Raw genomic sequence first — 21,124 nt, forward strand, 5'->3', positions numbered from 1 at the left:
CAAAAGACTTAACTCTTTATCAATTGTTAATAAAGTACAATTTAAAAAATGATTTTTAGCTCAGAATGAGTACAATGCAATCATTTTTCAAAAATTTCCTTCAAGGTGTGCATAGCCTTTAAGACACTGTGTTCTCTCCTAGAAGCACAGATATAAAGTGCTTCATTACGCAGCCATAGCATGGCATGGGCACTGTAGTAGAGTTCTACAGTTCATGTGCATGAGGCCTTGGACTACGACCATTCTGTTTTTTACTTTTAATGACGTATGTATGATATCAACATATTCATTCTACAGAACCAATCAAGTATAATGGGAAATGGGTATGAAAAGTTATACTTAAAGGTGATAAACATCCTTGGGGCAATGTATTTCTTTTATGATGGCATTTTACTCATTTTGGGCTAAAAATCCTTTTTTCAATTGGTCTTTATTAAACAATTTCTCAGGTTTTGTCTCCACTTCAAAAATCTTCCTCTGAGCGGAAACCTAACGGACCCCATTATAGTCTATGGGGCCCGTAGGCTCCGTTCAGCACAGTTATGTGCCGAATCTGTCCTTTCCGTTTTCCTGCTCCTATAATGGAGCAGAAGAACGGAAAGGCTGAATGCTGATGTGAACTCAGCCTTAGCTGTGGGCACCTTACTTTTCACTTTGAACAGTCATCTCTCTCTATGTATAACCCTTATCTCTGAACTACTAACAGCTCAGAAACACCTTGTTTAAGCCATATTCTTATCAATAAGATAAGAATTGAGCTATAATAAGTGTCTATGAGCTGTCAGGAGATCAGAGATAAGGAGCCGTCAGCTGAGCTAACAGTATAGACACAGAGCATGGTACTAGAGAATCTCAAGGCTGTACAGAGAAAGGGGCTAAATATTTTTTTAATAAGGACCAATTGAAAGAAATAATTTTTAGGTCAAAATTTAGGCAATAATGTAAAAAACAATGCCCCCTAAGGTGTCCCTACCCTTTAAGGCGTAATGGGCGATTACCAATAAAATGACTTCCAGGAAATAAGTCATCTTTCTTGCCAAGTATCATGATTAAAGGGGTTTTCAGGCCACATCTAGTCTAATCAGTGGGGCTCCAACCCACCAATAAGCTAAGCACAACGGGGCTGAAAGACATGATTGAAGACACTGCAACCTGAAGACCCTTGGCCAGTGTGTTTTCTAATTGATAGGAGTCCCGAGGGGTATAGGTCCTCAATGTGTTTTTAAAAAGCCCCTTTAAGAATCTTGTCTGATTTTGATGAATGAAATACTTCCATTTATAAATGATGTCCTATAACTTTACCTTTAAGGGTATGCCCACTAATGCTTTTTTTACTAGGGGATCAAATAGAAGGGACATGACTGCAGCATCAGACTACACAGCGTTTGTTGTAGTCTGTAACCATGGCGATACATAGGGTTGCCTAGCAGCTATATACTGAAAACAATAGGAAAGCTATTTGCAGATTTGCTCTACCTTCTGTTTTAGAAGCATTGCAGCACTTATAGGAAGGTTACAAACGTGGACGTACCCTTCCACCATGTCCTCGTTTTTTGTCTCCACAAGACCCCCCTCACATTGACACCACTTTTTTTTACATTTATATATGGATGCTGCTGACAGCTGTATATGTGGAGATGATCGCCCCGTTTTCACAATATAAGTGGTCACTCTGGATCTCAGTGAAGCAAAGGTTCATGAAACAAACTGCAAATACTATTGAATGGAGGGATAATGATGATGCAAAGACATAATACAGATGCTGTAGACAAAAAAAATAATGCGTATGAAGGTTAAAGAACATGACCGCGCGAAATAAACCACATGACATAATGGAAGCAAGATGTTCAAAGGATGGTTGGATCGCTGTTACTTGCTGCTTATTGTCACTTCATTAAAGCTAATACAAACTGCCCCGTCCCTTTAAGAACTTCTGTAGGCGTCTTTGCATTTTACCGTTTTTACCTTCCTGAGAAACATGGTGCCAAACCTCCAGCAGAATAGCCCCCCCCCCCCCCATTGATCACACAAATATTACATTTGCAAGCTCTGTGACATAACACATATCTGACATTCCTCTGTGGCCGTTATTTAAAGGGTGGATCCACTTTTGCAATCAGCATTTTATTTTTATTTTTACTGCTGCTATGCATTTAAAATAAAAAAGTAAAGCAAGGTTTCAAATAGTTTAGGCCGAAAATGTCCTAATGCTTTGTGTATACAGCTCCTATGCAGACCTATGTGCCTCCATGGTTACTGACTTAGAAGGAGCCTGTCAGCAGGCTGAACCTGGACATACCTATATTTTCACCCAGGCAGCCTCCCTGGTGTTAGCATTGGAGCATTTTATGCTCTGATGCTCTCCCTTGCCCTGCGCAGAATCGCGCAGGGCAAGGGCTTTTTTTTACAATAACACACTGCCGGGCAGAGGCTTCTGCCCAGCAGTGTGTTCGGTGACATCACTGCCTCTGATGGGCTGGCTTTAGCGCTGCCTTAGCCGTTTTACAGGATAGGGCAGAGCTAAAGCCCACCCATCAGCGCCGGTGACGTCACTGCTGGGCAGAAGCCTCCGCTTAGCTGACCTAAGGAGAGCCCGGTATGTCACCATATCTCCTGAAAATGTCTTTGGATTGCGCAGGGTAAATGAGAGCATCGGAGCATAAAATGCTCCGATGCTCTTGTCAGGGGGGCTGCCTGGGTGAAAATATGGGTATGTCCGGGTTAATCTCTGAACCCGGACCACCCCTTTAAGGGCATGCTGGGAGTTGTAGTTTTGCAACAGCTGGAGGCACACTGGTTGGGAAACACTGGTGTAGATTATCAAGAAGAATAGAGGAAGAAAGGGGTAACACAGGACGGCATGAGCAGACTGCACACAGGTTTGTTCGTAGTCTGCAACCATGGAAGGGCATAGACCTCAAAGGGAGCTGTGTACACAAAACGATAGGAGATTTTTGAGACTATTTGCTTGCTTTTTTATTTTAGATGCCTTAAAGCGAACGTGGTTGCAGTGGTGAACATACCCTTTAATGTTAAACTTGTGTAATACTGTAAATCATCCAGCTGAGACGTCTTCTCTTCTCCGGGACCTGAATGTAGAGGTCTGAACTGGTGCTAAATTGCGAAGAGATTGTAAAACACAGTGCAAAATCTTTACTGATGCATAAAAGAGCAGTAGAACTTGTGCTGATCTCTCTTTACCGCCACTGTATGGACTTATTGGATACCGTTATATGGGTACAATATGACAGTACTGTTTGGACACTGTAGAGTGCTTTTTGTGCATTTTGTGTTGGCACTGTACGGCTTTATTATGCAAATAACTGATAGCATTATGTGGAAAATGAATGGTGGCATTATGCAGGCACTGTGTGGCGGTATTCTGTAGGTCAATTATGGAACTGTTGTGTGAATGTTTTTTGGAACTCTTTATGAGGCTACTACATGGTGATAGAAGAGAGTATGATAGAAGGGGGTCTGGTCATATTTCTATGATGGTCTCAGGTGCAGACGTTAAATCCAGAAGCAGTTTTCCGACACAGTCCCAATGAGTTCATTGATAAATCTGCTTGCCCATAGGAGTGAAGAATCGGATACTACTTTTGTAGCAGCATCATTTGTCCCCCATGTGGGTGCCACTCGCACCCGTGCCTTTGCCCAATTCTGAGTAATAGGACTGACTGACCATCTCATTGCATGGTACTGCATGTGGCTACATGTGCATCAATACAGAAAGGTTAAGATAATACATAAGGATAAGGGCTCACTCACACGGACAAGAATAGGCATTTTCTATGATAGTGGCGGCCATGTGCGGTCATGCGCACATGGGCCGGTATCCGAGTTTTACGGACCGCAAAACCCTACGGTTGTGTGAATGCGCCCTAACTCATATACCATTATTATTACTGCACAGGGATATGCAGCATGAGACCTGAGCACCGCCACCAGTCGTAGCACCATATGATCGATGTAACTTTAGATTCCTTGACAACCACATAGACAATGCCCTCTTAAGAGTAGTTGCATGGCCGGTTGGACGTGTTCGACAAGCGGGCCAGGGAAGTCAGTAAAAATCAGTTGGTCTGTACTTAGTGCCCAAGCAAAAACCATTAAAATTCATTCTACATATTAAAGGGATTCTCCTGGAACCGAAAAAAAAACTTGAAACCGAACTCGGCTTCAGTTCCAAGGGACCACTCCGAACCAAAGCCGAGTTCCAAGTTTTGAAGTGGTTTTTCACTGTAATAATTCATTACCGAAGTTATTCAACAAAGTCTCGCGCGAATTCGTGAATAACTTACTTCGGCTCATCGGAGCCCATACGTTCTAATGCTGCATGGAGACGAATCTCGGTACAGTATTATAACGAATTGTTTAGAGAAGCGGCTTCTGATGTAGCATCATCAGCTCGCTTCGCTCATCTCTAATTCAGAGGATAGGCTATCAATATCAGATAGGCATAGTCCGACAACCCGCACCCTGCAACTGATTTGTTGTACCTCCAGCGCCAGAACTGAACAGCTCCACCGATTGTGTAGTGGACAGAGCTGGTACTGCAGTACTCATTTCAATGGGAAGAACGCTGCAGTTACCAGCTACTTCCACAACACAGTGGGTGGCGCTGTAGTTCCAGCATCGGAGCTGATCGGTGGAGGTGCCGGGTATTTGACTCCTGTCAATCTGATATTGATCGACAGGATAGGGAATCACTATCACAATTTCGTCAAAGCCTTTAAAGTATTTTCCACAATACATTACATTACCCTTCTAATAAACTGTTGTGCAGCCCAAATGTAATCGACATTAAAATACACATTTCTTCAGAAATCCAATCATGTAATCATTTCTTCTGTTATATTAGAGAACATATGTGCAAATATCACCGATCCAGAAGAAAGGAAATCCAAAAGCTAGCATAGGTCTATCATACCCAAGATAGCCAGTTTGCTTTGTGTGTATTTGACAGATGTAGAGAAAAGTAGGGGTACTCACATTCCTTCTCTCCGAAAGCACATGATGTAAGCCAGTATGGCAAACAGCACCAAGGCTACGGCCGAGGGCACTGCCAGCGTGATTAGGAAGTCCGAGTAGAAGTCTCTGCTCTTCAACGTTTCCAATGGAGGTTTATACTCCCCTGCGTCAGGAAGGATCCCTTCCCCCCGAACAACTTCCTGGGTGATCAATACTTGCTTTGTTTTATCCACCTGAAATAGAAAATTTAGTAAAAAATGTTTTAATGTTACACCCACAAACGTACATGTGTTTTATTGGGATTTTATGTGATAGACCAACACAAAGTAGCAAGTATGTGTGAGGTGAAAAGAAAATGATACATGGTTTACACAATTTTTTATAAATAAAAAACTGGTAAGGGCTCTTTCACACCTGCGTTCTTTTCTTCCGGCATAGAGTTCCGTCGTTGGGGCTCTATGCCGGAAGAATCCTGATCAGTTTTATCCTAATGCATTCTGAATGGAGAGAAATCCGTTCAGGATGCATCAGGATGTCTTCAGTTCCGGACCGGAACGTTTTTTGGCCGGAGAAAATACCTCAGCATGCTGCGCTTTTTGCTCCGGCCCAAAATCCTGAAGACTTGCCGCAAGGCCGGATCCGGAATGAATGCCCATTGAAAGGCATTGATCCGGATCCGGCCTTAAGCTAAACGTCATTTCGGCGCATTGCCGGATCCAACGTTTAGCTTTTTCTGAATGGTTACCATGGCTGCCAGGACGCTAAAGTCCTGGCAGCCATGGTAAAGTGTAGTGGGGAGCGGGGGAGCAGTATACTTACCGTCCGTGCGGCTCCCAGGGCGCTTCAGAGTGACGTCAGGGCGCCCCACGCACATGGATGACGTGATCGCATGGACACGTCATCCATGCGCATGGGGCGCTCTGACGTCATTCTGGAGCGCCCCGGGAGCCGCACGGACGGTAAGTATACTGCTCCCCCGCTCCCCACTACTACTATGGCAACCAGGACTTTAATAGCGTCCTGGCTGCCATAGTAACACTGAACGCATTTTGAAGACGGATCCGTCTTCAAATGCTTTCAGTTCACTTGCGTTTTTCCGGATCCGGCGTGTAATTCCGGCAAGTGGAGTACACGCCGGATCCGGACAACGCAAGTGTGAAAGAGCCCTAAGTGTGGCGTGGATATGTATTCAACGCCATTCTCAAGTCTTTTGCAGCCTCTACCAGATTTTCCTCCAGGATTGCCCTGTATTTAGCTCCATCCATCTTCCCATCAACTCTGACCGGCTACCCTGTCCCTCTGAAGAAAAGCCTCCTCCCAGCAGGATGCTGCCACCACCATGTGTCACGGTGGGGATGGTGTGTTCAGGGTGTCATACTCCTTCCATGGATGAACAGTGCTCCGTGAGATGTTCAGAACTTGGGATATTTGGGATATTTTTTTTTAATAACCTAATCCTGCTTTACACTTCTCTACAACTTTATCCCTGACCTGTCTGTTGTGTTCCTTGGTTTTCATGATGCTCTTTGATCACTAATGTTCTCTAACAAACCTCTGAGACCTTCACAGAATAGCTGTAGTAATACTGAGAAAACAGTACACCCAGGTGGACTCTATTTACTAATTAGGTGACTTCTAAAGGCAGATGGTCTCACTGGATTTTTATTTAGGGGTATCATAGTACAGGGGTCTGAATACAAATTCATACTACACTTTTTAGATATTTTTATACATACAGTATATTCTGTGTACATATCCATATTGGTCATATGGTTACTAATACAGTATTAGTTGTTAACCTTGTGCTTACCCCTGTTTGTAACAGCGATAAGCAACACAATCTGCACCAGTTATTGGGCAGTTCAGTTTTCAATCCTGTTGTCCTTTGCCCCCCTATGATAGGTAGTAGTGATGAGCGAACTTCTGTTTTAAGTTCGGCGTCTAAAGTTCGGCTTCCGGTTAGCGGAGAATCCCGATCTGGATCCGGATATGGATTCCGACTTCCGTTGTGGTCCGTGGTAGCGGAATCAATAATCGGCCATTATTGATTCCGCTACCACGGACCACAACGGAAGTCGGAATCCATATCCGGTTCCAGATCGGGATTCTCCGCTAATCCAAACCCGAACTTTAGACGCCGAACTTAAAACAGAGGTTCGCTCATCTCTAATAGGTAGGAAAAAAGAGGCCTGTTCTTAATTTTTCTTAAAATAATTCACTTTCCCAGTCATCATAGACAAGAGGTTATGTTTAGGGGCATCAACCCTATAAGCAGTTGCCAGCTGTTGTAGATTGTGCTAAAGATTGTGCTGCGACTTCCTGCTCTGGGAGAGAGAGAACTGCTTCATTTAGTTTTCTCATGTATATCTTGTTTTTCGGGACTTGATTGTTGAAGGGATCTCTTATTCTACCCTACTGATACTTATTCATAATAAACATAAGATTAACCAATCAATTTTAAATCCATCAAATTATGGAGGCTTCTAACCAGGGGCGGGAAGAGGGTTGGGCTTCTGCCTAAGACGTCATTGACATGGGGGCAAACAGTATTCTCCAGGAGAGTAACCTTACCAATGAAATCTTACACCAGTCTATATGAAATTGTGCCCGAAACTTTTTATCACAACTTATGACAGGTTCCATCTCTTGGCTGCATCTCAGCTGGTTCTGCGGGTTTTCAACTTCGCGCAGACAAGATGAAAACGGGACGTCTGCTCCAACCATAACATAGACGCTGAAAAATACATGTGTTTTTGAACATTTATTTACAGTTGTCTATGTTCATTATTTTAGAGTTGATTGTTAGATATAAATCTACATTAAAAACATACTCCAGAGCTAAATTTACAGTTCTGCTGGATATAAGGCTGAAATTCCCCAGCATTCCCTGATGGCTTAGTGAGTGTACAAACCTTCCATTCTGGGCTGTGTTATCTTTGCTGTAATCAAATGTAGTAAAAATAAACTGCCCCCTTTAATATAAGAGCATACCTAAGTTGTTATGGGTTTGTCTGATCATCAGGCTGCCAACCAGCGGAATTTTAAATGCAGCTCTGGAAATGTTTTAAAAAAATCTTGCATGAACTGCAAGAACTAAGCAAAAGTAGCTTTGTTCTAAAGCCAGAACAGATAATGTATGGAGGCAACATACAAAAAAATTGAGCGTTACCCTTCCTTCATATCATTGATGGGGAGCGGCACTCTGCCCCCCCTGTCCAGAGCTGAAGTGATGTTAATAGCATTGAGACGGTCGGGTTGCCAGATGTTTTTCACAGCTCCAAGAAAATCTCCCAGAATTTCACTGGCTAACATTTCTTCTACATTCATGTTTTTAATAAAGAACTCAGCTTGGAAAGGAAGAGGGAAATCTGAACAGAGAAAGAGCATGGAAATTATAACAGAAATAGGAGACATCATAAAGCATACATTATAGGACGTGTACTCCTTTATACCATTTTATAGGTTACATATATAATGTGATTACATGTACTTATCTTGTAGAAATCCTGAGTTATACTGTATCTTGTATTATACTCCAGAGCTGCACTCACTATTCTGCTGGTGCAGTCACTGTGTACATACATTACTTATCCTGTACTGATCCTGAGTTACATCCTGTATTATACTCCAGAGCTGCACTCACTATTCTGCTGGTGGAGTCACTGTGTACATACATTACATTACTTATCCTGTACTGATCCTGAGTTACATCCTGTATTATACTCCAGAGCTGCACTCACTATTCTGCTGGTGGAGTCACTGTGTACATACATTACTTATCCTGTACTGATCCTGAGTTACATCCTGTATTGTACTCCAGAGCTGCACTCACTATTCTGCTGGTGCAGTCACTGTGTACATACATTACTTATCCTGTACTGATCCTGGGTTACTTCCTGTATTATACTCCAGAGCTGCACTCATTATTCTGCTGGTGGAGTCACTGTGTACATACATCACATTACTTATCCTGTACTGATCCTGAGTTACATCCTGTATTATACTCCAGAGCTGCACTCATTATTCTGCTGGTGGAGTCACTGTGTACATACATCACATTACTTATCCTGTACTGATCCTGAGTTACATCCTGTATTATACTCCAGAGCTGCACTCACTATTCTGCTGGTGGAGTCACTGTGTACATACATTACATTACTTATCCTGTACTGATCCTGAGTTACATCCTGTATCATACTCCAGAGCTGCACTCACTATTCTGCTGGTGGAGTCACTGTGTACATACATTACATTACTTATCCTGTACTGATCCTGAGTTACATCCTGTATTATACTCCAGAGCTGCACTCACTATTCTGCTGGAGGAGTCACTGTGTACATACATTACATTACTTATCCTGTGCTGATCCTGAGTTACATCCTGTATTATACTCCAGAGCTGCACTCATTATTCTGCTGGTGGAGTCACTGTGTACATACATCACATTACTTATCCTGTACTGATCCTGAGTTACATCCTGTATTATACTCCAGAGCTGCACTCATTATTCTGCTGGTGGAGTCACTGTGTACATACATCACATTACTTATCCTGTACTGATCCTGAGTTACATCCTGTATAATACTCCAGAGCTGCACTCACTATTCTGCTGGTGGAGTCACTGTGTACATACATTACATTACTTATCCTGTACTGATCCTGAGTTACATCCTGTATCATACTCCAGAGCTGCACTCACTATTCTGCTGGTGGAGTCACTGTGTACATACATTACATTACTTATCCTGTACTGATCCTGAGTTACATCCTGTATTATACTCCAGAGCTGCACTCACTATTCTGCTGGTGCAGTCACTGTGTACATACATTACATCACTTATCCTGTACTGATCCTGAGTTACATCCTGTATTATACTGCAGAGCTGCACTCACTATTCTGCTGGTGCAGTCACTGTGTACATACATTACATTACTTATCCTGTACTGATCCTGAGTTACATCCTGTATTATACTGCAGAGCTGCACTCACTATTCTGCTGGTGCAGTCACTGTGTACATACATTACTTATCCTGTACTGATCCTGAGTTACATCCTGTATTATACTCCAGAGCTGCACTCACTATTCTGCTGGTGCAGTCACTGTGTACATACATTACTTATCCTGTACTGATCCTGAGTTACATCCTGTATTATACTGCAGAGCTGCACTCACTATTCTGCTGGTGGAGTCACTGTGTCTATCTATCATGCTAAAAGAAAAACCTTGAATGCTTCTCTTTTTTGCATATTTGTCAAACTTTATTTCAGGTTTTCAAACAAAATGAAGCAGAAATCCGTTTTAAACTGGATCATTTAAATTGGCGAAGGAAAATGCATCCAAAAAGTTATCCACGCGGCATCCGTGCAGCGTAGACCCCCTAGGTGCTGTGCTCTGTGTGACACTCTATACCAGTGATGGCTAACCTCCGGCACTCCAGCTGTGGCAAAACTACAACTCCCAGCATGCTCCCTTTATTTCTTTGGAGTTGTGAGAACAGCCAAATAAGTGTACATCTTGGGAGTTGTAGTTTTACCACCGCTGGAGTGGTCTGTGTGCAGGAGGCCTATCCTCAGGACCACTGTCATCTAAAATATCCTACAGTCTCCATCTGGAACATGCGAGTCCCGATGCGAGAGCCGCCCAGACCGAATCCAGCAGCGGGGAGAAGGTGAGTATCATCGCCAGTGCAGGTCTGCCACGTCCGGAGGTCAATAGTCAATCAGTATGGGCACAGTGCCTACTTACCCTCCCCTGACATGATATTGATGACCAGATTATGTCTCGCTGTCTCAAATGTTCGTTTATTGTAGGCGGTTATCTGCAGAAGAAACAATTAGAGTGAATGGGTCTGGGCTGCAATCAGGGGTGCACCTAGCCTTTCTGCTGCTGAGGCGAAAACTGAAACGGCGCCCCAACCCCCCAACGCCCCTTCCCTCCAGCCCTCCAGCCATATCTGGAAAACATTACATACAGCTCTACAAAACATACAGGGTAATACAGCGCCACATACTGTGCTTCACAATACTATACAAACAAATAATCGCCCCTCCGCTGCCTGCCTCTTGCCCCTACCTGGTGCTGCCTGAGGCAATCGCCTCAACTCGCCTCATTGGTGGTGCACCCCTGGCTGCAATACCACTAACAGCCACTATGCAATGTACGGCGCTGTGCTTGGTTGGCTGCGAGGAAGCTGCAAGCTCACTGGACTCTTCAAAGAGCTGACCCATGAGGATGCTGGGAGTCAGACCTCCACCGATCAGATATCGACGGCCTATCCTGAGGATAGATCAAGAATATTAAACTGCCGCCACCTATGGAATAATTCCAGTAAGTCTCCGTACAGGACTGGTCTCTTTAAGAAGAATCAGCACCCTGCCTGATTAGCTTACCCCCCCCCCCCCCAGACAACCTCTTAAAAGGGTTAATGTGCCGGTTCTATGTTAGTAATGATTAATCCTGGCGAAGGAGGGAATTATTAGACATTTGGCAGCAGTTTTCACTGTTTTACATTCATTTTCCTACAACTGTTTGCGTGTACAGCCCCGACTGTGACTCTGATTGTGCGTTTTTTGCCAATGGCACGATGAAAGTGAAAACATCGCTAATGATAATCTACAACAATATTCTGCGGATCCAAGAGAAAGAGAGAGACAAGCAAAATAACGAGCATCGCCCGGCAACTGAAGTAGGTCAAGATTCTAATTAGCAGATTTTGTTCCTCCGCATAAAACATGTGACAGCACAAAAAAAACGTAACCAAACACACAAAACAGGACAGTCACAAATGTATAGGATGCATAATAATATCTACATCTGGTACTATCATATGGGTACTGCTATGGCCGGCACTAATGTATGTACTGTATAGCGGTATCATACGCACACTCATAGGCCATACATCACCACCTCCCAGGGGCATAACTATGATTCACAGGGCCCCAGAGACAAAATAAGATGGGGCCCTCACTACCTAGTGTAAGAAAATGAAAACAGCAGCATGGGTAGCAATAATTAAAGGGTTTTTCAGATTTTTTTTAAACTGATTTCCTATCCTCAGGATAGGTCATCAGTATCTGATTGGTGGTGGTCTGACATCTGGGACCCCCGCCATTCAACTGTTTGAGAAGGCACCGGCACTCACAGTAGTGCCGTGGGCTTCTTGCAGTTTTGCCTAGCCCGTGTGACGTCACGTTCATCGGCCGCATGGCCTCGGCGTGGTTCAGCCCCATTGAAGTAAATGGAGCTGAGCTGCGATGCCAAGCACAGCTAATATACAATACGGCGCTGTGCTTGGCGAGCTGAGACAAGGCCATGGCGTTAGTGCAAGTGCCGATGACATCTCAAACAGCTGATAGACAGAGGTAGGACCCCCACTGATCAGATACTGGTGACCTATCCAGAGGATAGGTCATCAGTTAAAAAATCTCGAAAGACCCCTTTAAAGGTATGTATAATAGCTCCACATATCAGAAACCCAAAATATAACAAAAAGCCACAATATTGTTATTCCCCCCCCCCCCCCCCCCCCCCCAAAAGATTGGCCACTACTATTTGGCTTCTACTATTGTATTATCACTGTTATGTCGGGCAAAGGTGTGCTATTTTTGTTTGTCTGCCTATGTACTGACTTCTGCCCGATTGCTGGATTCTGACCCCCCTGACCAGTGCCAAACCTCTGTATTGACCCTTTTCTGCTTGCCCGGATCTCGAACTGGATTGCTCATATTCTTCCTGCCCTGACCTCAGCCTGTCCCAGATTACAATTTAGCCCAATCCCTTCGTGCTCCACACCAGTGTGTCTGACCCTCGTGGGTCAGGTGTCAACAACACAGAGTCTACTCCAGGAGGTAGCGGCCTGTTGGCTCCCCTGTGGTGAAGTCCAAATCGCTGTATTGGGGTTGAATGGAGAAAACCAGGGGACTGCCAGGATAACACCCCTAGGATTAGCCCAAAATCAATTCTGTTGGTTGACTCAGTGGTTCCACACCTACTGACTGCAACAACCACAAATATGTGGCTTCTACTATTGTACGACAGCAACACTGTGGCTTCTACTACTGTAAGACCACAACTATGCGACTTCTACTATTGTATGACCACTACTATGTGGCTTCTACTAAGTTATGGCCACTAATCCTCTAATATTAGGCTTCTACTATTGAATGACCACTGCTGTGTGGCTTCTACTATTATTTGACCACTACTATATGACTTCTACTATTGTACGATCACTACTATGTGACTTCTACTATTGTACGATCACTACAACGTGGCTTCTACTGTTACGGATCAGGCAATGTGAGCCCACTGTGGCAACTAAATGGTTTGGCTTTATGCTAGAACCTAAGAGCATTATTCCAGTGCTACCACGGTATTCACCCTTTAACCCTTATACAGGGATCTGGACTTCACTGCAGGAAAGCAACCGGACCAATACCTCCTGGGATAGTCCAGGTGTAGAAGCTCAGGGTACAGAAAACACCCCAAAATGAAAGAAAACCATATGTATGGCCTGAAAAGTTACCAAGACTAGAATGCTGGTTTTTAGAAGGCACACTGTTAATGCAGACACAGAAAAGACTTGAGGGCGGAGTAGTGATGAGGCAAATATGAGACAGACCGGCTGGGGACTTGACTGGAGCACAGACAGGGTAGACAGACTGACATGAACTGAACTTGGACTTGAAAGTGCAGGGGCGCACAGACAGGATGGCACACACTAAAAACATGGCAGGAACACAGGCAGGAGATAACGCAGGATAAACGCAGCTAATGCATAAGCACTAGACTATTAGAACACCTTTGCTAGTCAACAGGGAAACTAAAGCTCAGGCACCCCTGCTGGAGAGTTCACCCAGGGAACCTCAGCCATTGCCTGGGGAAGGAATTGGAAGTGTGCTTACCTCTGGCCTCTCTAAGGGAGCATCAGGCAGGAGCATGGAGGCAGCAACATGAAGAGGATGTTGGCAACCAGGACGCCAAGTTACATGGTAAGTGCCGTGGCGTCCGTGCCCATGGGGGACAGCAGGAGGGTGTCAGACACAAACCACAGACCTAACATCTACTAATGTATGACCAATATCAAATGAATTCTACTAATTTATGAAGACTACTATGTGGCTTTGACTAACGTATGAGCACAACCGTGTGGCTTCTAGTATTGTATTTACTAGCATGTGGGTTCTGCTACTTATGGTCTATGTAGCTAAGGTGCCAAATGTATGGTAACCACCTTCTGAAAAGGCCCAACCTGCTGATTAGATAATCACAACCCAACGCCAATGAGCACCATTGCAAGAGGTCATGTGTAAGTCAGAGAGAATTGTGCTCGCTTACACAGCTACTACCCTCTAACCATACTCAAGTCCGTTAGGTGGAGTAGTAGCAGCAATGGCTTCAGCTGTTCTCGGTGCTACTCATAGGCTTACTGAAAGAGAGAAGGTCAGGCTGGTTCGGTGGGCGAGCTGTGTGCTCATTATTGGGTTGTATTGCTGCCCTCCATTCCATATACTGTACAGTAACCTGGATTTATGTTATATCCATTGGCTTTCCATATCACACATGGACATAATGAGGCATGTGGCACAAAGTTCCTCTGTTCTGAATATGTAGGGAAAATGAGAACGCAGTACATAAAGAGATATTAAGAGTCTGATCTGTACGTGCTCTGCTGGGCTCGCGATATACATTTACCCTCATTAATTCAATTCCGTCTGAGCACTTAACATCCTTCGCTCAACATTCACATCTACAAGACTCATTCAATGAAGCAACGTGAGGCAAGTTATAGATGAGGACGGCGCGCCTAGAGAATGTCAAAAACAGAACCCGCAGAGCGGAAGGCAAAATCATACGTTATTATGGGACATAATTCCTAGTTCCAGCCTAGCATTCATAGACATAAGAGCATGAGGGCGGCTGAGAGCTGCACATATCACCCTCACTGCAGAAACGGCACTAGGGAATGGTAAAATGTAAAGGAATTCTCCATTTTAACAACAAGATCTGGTTAAGATCCACCTTAACTATTCAATAGCTTTCTACTTTACTCATCATATAGTATTTCACTAGTATTTGCTAATTACTATCTCTATGTGTTTTATTAAAGTTGGTAAATGAAATTTTAATCAAAGGGGTTGTCCATGTTGGATTATCTATTTTGGTTTGAAAGGTTACCTAAATATAAACTGGCCACAGGTTGTCTTACTTCTGAGCACCTTAATGAACTGTTTGTAATCTATGGAGGAAATAAGTGTTTAAATCTGCTGCAGTGCCTCCACAGGAGAAATTAAGTATTACACGACTCCAAATGTGCTTGGTCCTCCAAAGTGAAATACTCTTTGTATCTGCTCTCCAATTTGGGTAATAAATGAGGATCCTGCATGTGAGACCCCCTACGGAGGGTAGGGGGTCTCACATGCAGGATCCTCATAATAAGGGCTCATGCAAACAGCGGGTCCACAATATGCGGGCACAGGTCATGTGCACCTTGCATCACCGATGTGGACCCATTCACTTGAATGGGTACGCAATCCCGTTGGTCGGTGCGGAACGGAGGCACGGAAATCCACAAAAGCACTAAGGAGTGCTTCCATGGGGTTTCTGTCCGTACCTCTGCAACACAAAAAAAATAGAACATGTTTAATTTTTTTGCGGTGTGGACGGATCACAGACCCATTCAGGTAGAATGAGTCTGCATCCGTTGCGGCAGCTGCACGGATGGTGCCCATGCATTGGGGAATGCAAATTGTGGCCAGAGATGCATAAAACGTCCAAACAACGGCAGTGTGAATGAGCCCTAACTCACAATCTGCTTAAAGGTGTATTCTCAATTTAAACATTATTAGTAAATCCACAAGATATACCATAAATGTATCACATATGCAGGATCCTCATTTATTTCTAGAACAGGTTTCTCCGGTTCACCTTCTCCCACTGCCCGCTACATGCACACCATGCGAGGTGGCCAGGTTTATGGAAAGAGCCGTGATCATTGTGCTATGTAACTCCTATAAAAGTGAACAGGAATTACGGAAACACCGTAGCACAGTGAGCTTAGCCACCTCTCACATCCTGGATTTGGAGACCAGATGGGATGAGGCAGGAGAGGTCAGATAGGTTCAGGTCCCAGAGGACACCTCCTGCCTCATTCCCTCATTCTATAGATAGGTGCAGGTCCCAGAGGACACCTCCTGCCTTATTCCCTCATTCTATAGATAGGTGCAGGTCCCAGAGGACACCTTCTGCCTCATTCCCTCATTCTATAAATAGGTGCAGGTTCCAGAGAACACCTCCTGCCTCATTCCCTCATTCTGAAGATAGGTGCAGGTCCCAGAGGACACCTCCTGCCTCATTCCCTCATTCTACAGATAGGTGCAGGTTCCAGAGAACACCTCCTGCCTCATTCCCTCATTCTGTAGATAGGTGCAGGTCCCAGAGGACACCTCCTGCCTCATTCCCTCATTCTATAGATAGGTGCAGGTCCCAGAGGACACCTCCTGCCTCATTCCCTCATTCTATAAATAGGTGCAGGTTCCAGAGGACACCTCCTGCCTTATTCCCTCATTCTGCAGATAAGTGCCAGTCCCAAAGAACACCTCCTGCCTCATTTCCTCATTCTATAGATAAGTGCCGGTCCCAGAGAACACCTCCTGCCTCATTTCCTCATTCTATAGATAAGTGCCGGTCCCAGAGAACACCTCCTGCCTCATTTCCTATTTCTATAGATAGGTGCCGTTCCCAGAGAACACCTCCTGCCTCATTCCCTCATTCTATAGATAGGTGCAGGTCCCAGAGGACACCTCCTGCCTCCTTCCCTCAATCTACAGATAGGTGCAGGTTCCAGAGGACACCTCCTGCCTCATTTCCTCATTCTATAGATAGGTGCTGGTCCCGGGGAACACCTCCTGCCTCATTCCCTCATTCTATAGATAGGTACAGGTCCCAGAGGACACCTCCTGCCTCATTCTCTCATTCTTATAGATAGGTGCAGGTCCCAGAGGACACCTTCTGCCTCATTCCCTCATTCTATAGATAGGTACAGGTCCCAGAGGACACCTCCTGCCTCATTCCCTCATTCTATAGATAGGTGCCGGTCCCAGAGAACACCTCCTGCCTCATTCCCTCATTCTATAGATAGGTACAGGTCCCAGAGGACACCTCCTGCCTCATTCTCTCATTCTATAGATAGGTGCAGGTCCCAGAGGACACCTTCTGCCTCATTCCCTCATTCTATAGATAGGTGCAGGTCCCAGAGGACACCTTCTGCCTCATTCCCTCATTCTATAGATAGGTGCAGGTCCCAGAGGACACCTTCTGCCTCATTCCCTCATTCTATAGATAGGTACAGGTCCCAGAGGACCCCTCCTGCCTTATTTCCTCATTCTATAGATAGGTGCAGGTCCCAGATGTAGGAACCATATCTATCATGTATAGAGATGAGCGAATCGAAGTTGACAAAGTGGAATTCGATCCGGATTTCAGGGAAAATTCGATTTGCATCGAATCCGAATTTCCCCACGCTTCGTGGTAATGAATCGCATTTTTTCCTAAAATGGCTGCTGCACGTGTGAGAACATGGAGCAAGGAACTCTGGGAACGTGGGATCACCCATAATGCCAAGCATGCAGCCAATCAGCAGCCAGCCAGCCCTGTGATGTCACAGCCCTATAAATAGCCTCAGCCATCTTGGATTCTGCCATTTTCCAGTGTACTTAGGGCAGGGAGAGACATCAGCAGGTGCTAGGGACAGTGCTAGGAAAGACTTCACTGTGCTAAAAAAATGATTTACAAGTTTATGGAAAAATAAGGTGTAGGGAAAGGATAGGGAGGAATCATTCCACAGCATTTATGTAGAACAGGGTGCAGTAGGGGAGGTTACAGCCTAGGTAATAGGAACAATCCTATTACACCTTGCTGCACTGACTGGGGATCCAAATTACCATTATACAGCTCTGTAATTCCAGCAAACCGTTCTTGTTATTGAGGTGCAAGTGCTGTGTGACACAGCCATTAACAGGGTTTATTACAAGGAAATATTTATGTTTTATTTGCCCTTGTGCGGTGCAGTTACAGTATATGTTCTAAAGCATTTTTTTCCTTTTATTAGTGGTAAAAAAAAGGCTTATTAGTCGATGTGTGGTGACCTGCAAAAATTACAGCCCTTTTTGTCGTGTAATAGTGGCACAAAAAAAATTGCCGTTCAGTGGTGAAGTTATATGTTGTAAAGCCCTTTTTGTCGTGTATTAGTGGCAAAAGAAAAATATATTTGCCATTCAGAGGTGCAGTTATATGTTCTAAAGCAAGCATGTCAAACTCAAAGGCTAACATGGGCCAAAAAAACAAAATTTAAGTTTATGTGGGCCGCATCAAAAAAAAATAAAACATTTTTACAATATAATGCAGACGGATCCGCTCTGAACGCAAGTGTGAAAGTAGCCTTAGGGGCTAGAACCTGGGATCTTTCATCCCTTGTCCTATTCAGCTCCATCAGGGTGAATAGGACTTCACACTGTCCCTGCTGCTCTGTGCCTTGTGCACACAGCATCAGGGATGTTACCATGGCAGCCAGGGCTTCTGTAGCGTCCTGGCTGCCATGGTAACTGATCGGAGCCCCAGGCTTACACAGCTGGGGCTCCGATCAGAAGCTGCCACTGCACCACCAATGAGGGGGAGGGGAGAGGTCCCTGTGGCCACTGCCACCAATGATTTTAATACTGGGGGGGTTGAGAGGGGCCGGCGCACTGTGCCACCAATGATTTTAATGGGATGGGGGGTTGAGGGGGGGGGGCACACTGCACCACCAATGATAAATTACCCCTTTATACAGGAGGCTGGTACTGGCAGATCAGCAGTTAACCCCTCAGGTACGGCACCTAAGGGGTTAACTGCCGCTGATCGCAGCTCCCTGTCAGGGGCAGGGTGCCGGCAATGCGATTCTGCTGCCGGCACCCGCCTCCTGTATTGTGTTAAAGACTGACTTTCACTATCAGGCCACACAGAGCGGCGCCCAGCGATGTCTCAGCACTCACCATTAGTCCTGGGCGCCGCTCCGTTCGCCTGCAGTGCTCCATTACTGTCTCCTCTCCTGCTCCACATGCTGCTGATTACTATCGGAGCGATGGGAGGAGACATCAGCTTCACTAGTGGGCGTTCCTTCTTCCTGGCTGTAGCGCTGTCCAATCGCAGCGCAGGGAGAAGGAACGCCCACTAGTGAAGCTGATGTCTCCTCCCATCGCTCCGATAGTAATCAGCAGCATGTGGAGCAGGAGAGGAGACAGTAATGGGGCACTGCGGGCGAACGGAGCGGCGCCCAGGACTAATGGTGAGTGCTGAGACATCGCTGGGCGCCGCTCTGTGTGGGAAATGGGAATAGTCCTATCATTGGTGGCTCAGTGCGCCCGCCCCTCCTCCGCCCCTCTCTCCTCATTGGTGGCGCAGTGCGCCCGCCCCTCCTCTCCCCCCTCTCTTCTCATTGGTGGCAGCGGCAGCAGCACAGGGGGAGGGAGGACAGCTTCCTTCTCCCTGTGCTGCTGAGAGAACATGAGCGCGCCGATAGCAGCGCGCTCATGTTCAGAGATACTAGACTGCCGGGCCGCAAAGATATTCATTGCGGGCCGCATGTTTGACACCCATGTTCTAAAGCCTTTTGTGGAGTGTAAACGGTAAGTTGAAAAAAGAAAAATATATTTGGCGTTCAGTGGTGCAGTTATATGTTCTAAAGCCTTTTGTGTCATGTAAGTGGAAAAAAATAAGGGCCTATTTGCTGTTCAGCGGTGCAGTTATATGTTCTAAAGCTCTTTTGTGGAGTGTATAAGTGGAAAAAAGAAAAATACATTTGCCGTTCAGTGTTGTAGTTATATGTTCTAAAGCTTTTGGTGTCGTGTATAAGTGGAAAAAATAAGGGCCTATTTGCTATTTAGCGGTGCAGTTATATGTTCTAAAGCCCTTTTGTGGAGTGTATAAGTGGAAAATAGAAAAATAAATTTGCCGTTCAGTGGTGCAGTTATATGTTCTAAAGCCTTTTGTGTCATGTAAGTGGAAAAAAATAAGGGCCTATTTGCCGTTCAATGGTGCAGTTATATGTTCTAAAGCTCTTTTGTGGAGTGTATAAGTGGAAAAAATAAGGGCCTATTTGTCATTCAGAGGTGCAGTTATATGTTCTAAAGCCCTTTTGTGGAGTGTATAAGTAAAAAAAAAGATAAATATATTTTCCATTCAGTGGTGCAGTTATATGTTCTAAAGCCTTTTGTGGAGTGTATAAGTGGAAAAAAGAAAAATACATTTGCCGTTCAGTGGTACAGTTATATGTTCTAAAGCCTTTTGTGTCATGTAAGTGGAAAAATAAGGACCTATTTGCCGTTCAGCAGTGCAGTTATATGTTCTAAAGCCCTTTTGTGGAGTGTATAAGTAGAAAAAAGATAAATATATTTTCCGTTCAGTGGTGCAGTTATATGTTCTAATTCCTTTTGTGGAGTGTATAAGTGGAAAAAAGAAAAATAAATTTGTCGTTCAGTGGTGCAGTTATATGTTCTAAAGCCTTTTGTGTCATGTAAGTGGAAAAAAATAAGTGCCTATTTGCCGTTCAGCGGTGCAGTTATTTGTTCTAAAGCTCTTTTGTGGAGTGTATAAGTGGAAAAAATAAGGCCCTTTTTGTCATTCAGCAGTGCAGTTATATGTTCTTAAGCCTTTTGTGGAGTGTATAAGTGGAAAAATAAGGACCTATTTGCCGTTCAGCAGTGCAGTTATATGTTCTAAAGCCCTTTTGTGGAGTGTATAAGTAGAAAAAAGATAAATATATTTTCCGTTCAGTGGTGCAGTTATATGTTCTAATTCCTTTTGTTGAGTGTATAAGTGGAAAAAAGAAAAATACATTTGCCGTTCAGTGTTGTAGTTATATGTTCTAAAGCTTTTGGTGTCCTGTATAAGTGGAAAAAAATAAGGGCCTATTTTCCGTTCAGTGGTGCAGTTATATGTTCTAATTCCTTTTGTAGAGTGTATAAGTGGAAAAAAGAAAATAAATTTGCCGTTCAGTGGTGCAGTTATATAATCTAAAGCCTTTTGTGTCATGTATAAGTGGAAACAAATAAGGGCCTTGTTGCCGTTCAGCGGTGCAGTTATATGTTCTAAAGCCCTTTTGTGGAGTGTA

General features: G+C 44.5%; 1 protein-coding gene across 2 annotated transcripts in view; it reads right to left on the reverse strand.

The window, feature by feature from the left end:
• SGCE (sarcoglycan epsilon) overlaps positions 1-21,124 on the reverse strand; it is a 65,548-nt gene that overhangs the window by 19,796 nt on the left and 24,628 nt on the right. For both annotated transcript variants that reach the window (XM_044295057.1, XM_044295056.1), the window contains exons 4-7: positions 10,723-10,795; positions 8,144-8,342; positions 7,546-7,708; positions 4,996-5,207 (exon numbers count right to left, since the gene is read on the reverse strand). In XM_044295057.1, coding sequence (XP_044150992.1) covers positions 4,996-5,207; positions 7,546-7,708; positions 8,144-8,342; positions 10,723-10,795 — 647 coding nt within the window. The remainder of the gene's footprint in view (positions 1-4,995; positions 5,208-7,545; positions 7,709-8,143; positions 8,343-10,722; positions 10,796-21,124) is intronic.

The sequence above is a fragment of the Bufo gargarizans genome, chromosome 5 (genome assembly GCF_014858855.1).
Source record: "Bufo gargarizans isolate SCDJY-AF-19 chromosome 5, ASM1485885v1, whole genome shotgun sequence".
NCBI classification, from domain to species: domain Eukaryota; kingdom Metazoa; phylum Chordata; class Amphibia; order Anura; family Bufonidae; genus Bufo; species Bufo gargarizans.